Here is a 6,322-nt window from a genome sequence, read left to right as displayed (position 1 = left end):
CAATCCAAGCACCTTGCGTTGTAATGCAAGAGGAATGGTTAACCATCTGCTTTGGGCTGTCTCTTGAGATCAGAAATTTAATGGAGAGGATGAAGTGATTTATGTGCATTTTACATAGTACACAATGTGCCTGGACTATTACAGTGCTCTATACTGATCCCTACCCCTCTCAATATATATGTAATAAAGCCCCGAAACAAAGTTTTATTTTCTACATACCCCAAAGGATAATAAACAGATTATCTGTGTTGTGCCACATGGGTGTTAGGTGCTTTAGAGAAAATATGAGAGTGCAGATATAAAAGCCAGAAATCAAGACATTACCCACCGAGTTTTCCACTTGGAAAGGATGATTCAACTGCCAAGATCTGGGACCATGAGACTGTACTGATAAAGAAAATGTTGAAATATAATTAGAAGATAATTAGCCAGAAGGGATTGCCATATCACAGGAAAAAAAATGCAGGCTATGCTCCACGGAAGACGGCACTCCCTTCCACCACCATCCATCAAGCTCAAAGAGGAGGCATGATCCCGTCCTAAGCTGGGAGTGCCTTTTTCATATCAACAATGCTGTGTCCTGCTATGAGCAACACCCTAAGAAAGGAACAAACATTTCTGTGGGAACAAGAATGAGATTTTAAAAGATAAATGCAAGATTAAAGGGACTGGGTTGTATGTCCTAGTAAGGAAATTGTAGGGCCTGGAAGAAAATAAAAAGACGATTTCCTACCTAGGAGGATAATGATCAATTTTTAATTTGCTAAGAATTAATCATTATTTTTCAGCAAAGAAGGTTTTATAATAATTCAAATCTACCTAGATGGATGCATGAACAAAGGAAGAGATGCCTGAGGAACCTGATTTAGCCTGGGTCTATGGAGGATGCATTAGATCTTGGCTGTAAGGATGAAAGGAACTACTACAAGGAAAGAGAGGTGGAACTACAAGTGGTTTTAAGCTAGCTTGGTTCTGACGCCAGAGATAAGTTCATCAGAAATTTAATGAAACATCTCAAGTAAAGCACGTTCTCTCTTGCCATTCTTCATATTTTGTCCATGCAGACATGCGGTTCTTCCTCCACAGAGGCAGCAACAGGAGATGGCTGAGCCCAGGTGTTTGCTCCTTTGCTCAAAGGGCAAGAAGCAGGGTCCCTCATACCTTCAGTACAGCATCGGAAGCAACTGCCATCTCGTGGTATCAGGGCTGAGACTGAACTAGCTGGGATGCTTCCATCTGCAATGGCCTGATAGCTGAGAAAGCTTCCCAGCATCTTCCAACCTGGGCTCCACCCCACAGTTTCTGGAGGGGCTGTGGTTCTTCCCATCTGCACACATGGATGTCAGTCAACACACATGTTGGTAGCATTACTTTATTTCCCCTCCTGATTTATCCACCTGGCTTCTAAACTGCAGATAATCCAAACAGTTTAGGAGACATTATGTACACATTAAGTGTTTATGAGTCTTGTCAACATCTGAGGGAACCATGTACCACTTAGAGACATCTGGAAAGCAAAACATGCCAAAGAGAAGCCTTTTCTGAACCAGCACTTGGGAAACTAAGGCTGTTAAAACCTCTGCTCTTTCAAGAAAACAATGTTTGATCATGAAAGATGCTAGGGAAGATGCAAAGGGTATGTCAAGGCAGAGATCTTCAGCATCTTTCTTAAGACTCATCTGTTCCACATAAAGCAACAATAGTACGGCAGTTGAGAGCTGTGGCTTGCAATGAAGTCTTCAGGAGGCTTGGATCCCAGCTGTGCTCCTTGGGCAAAATGAAGTCACAGTCTTCTTGTGTCCTCCCCCTCTTCTCACAGCTGCATTTTTTGAGGAAGACATGCTGCACATCTTTCTTTCCTTCCTTCACTGCTGTCTTCAACATGCTGCAGATGTTCCCATCAACTTGTGTAGGAAAATACGTATCCTGGAGCTTTGTCATACAGATACCTTTGCATGAAGCTATTTGTACAAAATGCCTTCATCCTCACACCTCACAACATCCTCCCACAAACTGTAGAAGACACTAGGGAGGCCAGAGAAGTAATCTTCCTGCTTGGTCAGTTAATTGAAATTTAATTGAAATGTGCATCAATTACCAAAGCCTCACTTCCTGAGAGCAAGGGTCAGCTTGCTTCAACAAGAGAGAATGCTAAAACTAGCACACTCAAGGCAGAGAACAAGAGATGGCATGAGAACGAGACGGTAAGCAGACCAAGGTGATGGACAACAGCAAGGAGACCACATTTGCATGGCCACTCCAGTGAGAGTTTGTTTCATATACTTCAAGTCTCAAATGTAACGTTAGAGAATGAGGAAGGAGGATTTCCATCAAAATCACAAAAAAAATCAAATGATTTAAGGAAAAATTATAAAAAATAACCCTACCAGTTCATTGCTTTAAAAACTGTTTTTAATTGTTTTGTGGCAGGTCCAACTTTAGCAGGTTACACAATCAGAATATATTTACTTCCTTCAAATTGCTGAGGGTAAAAAAAGGCACAAATTTAAAGATGAGGGCTAAAAGAGGTCTGATTTCAGTTCTATTTCTTCTCCATTTCATTTTGTAGAGGAAATCTGAACTTCTTAATTTGATGAATGATGAAATATGCATTGACATTCAAAATCAAGAATAAAGACAAATAGTGCAAGGAAACTATTAATACATTTTTTTTTTCTTACCCTCTTAAGCCCCTGCCAAGTACCTTCAAAATTTTTCTATTATTTTGGACAGCAGCACAACCGATAATGGCTTATTCACCAATAAAAACGTATTTATGTGAAAATCCCAGGACTTAGGAAACCAGTTTTCCACAATACCCTAATGGTATGAAATAAAATTTATTTTCCAATTGATAGAAATGAAGGGTTTTACTTTATTTGATGACAGAGATATACACGATTTTGACACATCCTCCTAAACAAGAAAATCTGAAAGATTTAACAAAAACAATTTCACCATAATAAGGTGCTTTTATTGCTGTTCTACATTAAACTTGAGGGAAAACCACATTATTTAAGAAGCTAGTTAAACATACAGAACAACTTGGGAGTCCAGACTTGCTCTGATATCACAGGTTATTTGACTTGCAAAGCAATTCCCAATATTGCTTGAATTTTTTAGTGCACACATCCATCTCAGAAGACATCAATGGTAACAGTATTTGATCACCACTGTTTTCAGCTTAGGCTGTGGGTTCCTGAAAAATCCTTTGTGGCTTTTGTCCCATGGTACTAGCTAGAAATTGTTGAAGATTGTACCAGAACTCATGGCGTGAAACTCCAAGAGATTATAATCAATTCCGTGACAGCCCCTATTTCTTGAATACCAACACTTTCAGTTACACCATGCTAACTTGGTTTCAGTGAAAGATCGAGCTGGCCATACTTAAAAGAAACTGAAGTTTCCAATAAAAGCTGTTTTCTGACAGCTCTGATATGAGCTAAGGAATAAGGCCACTTCAACTTGGTCCATTTTTTTTGCTTTGAAAACAAAAAAAAGAAACATTGTCAGTTAAGTTTGAATGTTATACACTGCATAAGCTTATATACAATGCTTTCGCTAATAACTCACTGTAAGCACAAATGACCTCAGTTCATATTAGATGTAACATAGGCAGTAAAGGTTCATAATGTTGTACCCTGAAAACTGCTGCTAAAAGGCAGACTGCTTTCTAATAGGTTCTTTGCAATGGGAAATTTATTCTTGGTGTTAGAACTAAAGCAGGAAGGCGTTCCACTTTGCACATTTAACAAGTGACTAACCAGTATGGCTGAACAGCCATAGGTAGACTAAATGGTTAAACAGCAGTATAAAAATTGTAATAAAAACTGCACAAGTTGCCATAAGTACTGTTGCTTAATATGCCAAGTCTCTTCTACACAGTAAACACTATTTTCAAGTTGAGTACAAATCCTTTCAGCTGCTTTTAAGTATCATGTATACTATGGATACATTTACTTTTGTTTTTCTCCTAGTAAAAATAATTCATGTTGTGCTTTTTGTGGCATATCTGCATTTCAGTATCATGTTTTCTTCCTTTGTTAATTATTTGGTTTTGGTGGGGAACTACAAAATAAATTTCTGGAGCACCTGTTATTAGAATAACCAATTAGCTTCAATAAAAAGTGGTGCTGCCACTAAAAAGGCAGAGGATAAAAAAAAATTAAAGTTTTTTATTAACTTATCACTAAAATCTACATATTCCACAAAGGCTATATACTCACAGCAATATTAGAAGACAGTATATTTGTCATGATCTATTTATTATTGGCATATGCAATTTATTAGCCAGTTGAACTACGAGATATTATTTACCATAGGCAAACTAAATACTGTGTTTTTAAGAAACCTGTTTAGAAATGATTTGATGTTTATTTTGAACATATTTACAAAAAGGATTTTTATGTGTTAGCAATAAATAATCCCGATATTCAAAATGTCAGTGCTCATGCACACACCGACAAGATGGTTGCATGCTTAAAAATATTATTTACAGTACAGTCTCCTTCATAGCCCTCTCTCTAATAACAGCAGAAAGTGCATTTTCTTCCATTTTCTTTTTTCCTTTTGTTTTGATTTAGTCTTGCTTCTGAGGGATACAGCCTTCCATCTCAACAACTTCTGGCCAGCCTTCATATTTGTTTGTATCCTTGTTGTTCTTTATATGCTGTAAATAGAAAATATCAATCTACTTTTAATGTGAAGTCACTTACCCTGTTGCTTTAAGTATGGCTTTAAAAGACACTTCTATGTAACTATTTTCAGGAAACAAAGAGAAGGTGGTAGTATTAGCCTCTTGTGCTTTTTAAGTAACATCCAATACAATAGCCTCTCAGTACTCACCATCTAAAGTTGCTTGCTCAGACAAGTATATGCTAAAAACAGGTGAATCTGAGTAGTGAAAACATTTTTAAAATTTATCATGGATGTTTATTCAGGAAGAGAAACAAGCAAGGAAAAGATCAACTGCCAAGAGAACATAAACCACTAGGTTTAAGTTAAATAAGGACACTAAACTTACAGGGCACAGAAAATAAATAGTCAGATTTTATGAAAATTACATAAGGCTGAATGTTCTTTTTTTTTTTTTAAATTAGGGGTTTATTTTTCCAAGAGGCAACCATCTGCTGTCAGGTAAGACATTACTGCCTCCAAGAGTTTACCATTGCTCCTACGCTAGTTCCCACTCCCTTAAAAGTTGGCAAAAAGAGAACAGGCTTGCTCTCCACATACAAAGCTACCTTTACTGGTAATTAAAGGCAGCAATGACATATGCTGAATTGCAGCTATTAAATTATGTGGATTTGTTTAATTTCACAAGTTTTCCTATGGCAGCAGTAATTTCTGACAGAAGAGCAAAGTGAACAGCTGGGAACACGAACACCTTAACTACCACTCATCTATCAGAGGTTAGCAGGTCTAAAAATGAGTGTTATGCAGTAAATTTTGAATTATCAGTTTAATTGAATCCATTAAAAAGAATTCATCTAGTTATTGGGATAATAAAACCCACCTACATAAGATTTTTTTTCTTATTTGCGAATCATGATGGAATCATTTTGCACATTTAAAAGGGGGAGACTAATCAAGGAACAAATTTGAAAATAACACTGTGTGCCATTACTGCAGTATCCATTTTGAACAAAATCAAGGCATTTATAAAACATGCTAACCCTTCATTAACGTAAGCTGTTGAATTCCACTAAGTTACAGAATAACAGACCTGTTCAAATGGACTTTTAGTCTTAATTCCTTTTCCACCACAGAAGACCCAGTTGTCTCTAAAGCCAAGGTTAGTGATGGACGTGCTTCCCAATTCAGCAATCAGCTTCCGTGCTTCCTCATTAAGCCTTGAACAAAACAGAGAAATTCAATATGTAAATAAAATTACACATTCTCAGAGCTTTTATTGTTCAATGCACCATTCAGCTTCAGTCTGATTAAACATAGTTTAAGGAAGCGAATATTGGGAAAGATCTACTTTTCATAATAAGATAACGATAGTTCTGAAATAAGCTGATCTTATGAGCTCTGCTCTTTGATATTATTATCTCAAGCAACCAGCACACAAGCCTATCAGTACACCAACAAAAGCCAAGAACCCTATCTTATGAGGATTTATACATACAACTCAAGGAATTTTAGCAATTCTCCCGGCAGCTACAAAGTCAACCTTTAAAGTAAACAGTGTTTGCAGACTCAAGTTGAAGCCTAGATAAAACACAAGCTCTCTTAGGTTAAAAGAATGACCTAAATACACAAAAGAAGTTCTTGTTTGCTCAAGTCAATTAATTTAAAATTCAGAATGCTACCCCACAGC

At 37.0% G+C, this 6,322-nt stretch overlaps 1 protein-coding gene across 2 annotated transcripts in view; it reads right to left on the bottom strand.

The window, feature by feature from the left end:
- Window positions 1-2,855: 2,855 nt before the first annotated feature.
- Window positions 2,856-6,322, bottom strand: part of FAM3C (FAM3 metabolism regulating signaling molecule C) — a 30,060-nt gene continuing 26,593 nt past the window's right edge. For both annotated transcript variants that reach the window (XM_048065696.2, XM_048065697.2), the window contains 2 exons: window positions 5,726-5,852; window positions 2,856-4,669 (listed from right to left, as the gene is read on the bottom strand). In XM_048065696.2, coding sequence (XP_047921653.1) covers window positions 4,580-4,669; window positions 5,726-5,852 — 217 coding nt within the window. In that variant the 3' untranslated portion in view covers window positions 2,856-4,579. The remainder of the gene's footprint in view (window positions 4,670-5,725; window positions 5,853-6,322) is intronic.

Source organism: Anser cygnoides, chromosome 1, assembly GCF_040182565.1.
Source record: "Anser cygnoides isolate HZ-2024a breed goose chromosome 1, Taihu_goose_T2T_genome, whole genome shotgun sequence".
Lineage (NCBI taxonomy): Eukaryota > Metazoa > Chordata > Aves > Anseriformes > Anatidae > Anser > Anser cygnoides.
This window is presented reverse-complemented; position numbering and strand designations above follow the sequence as displayed.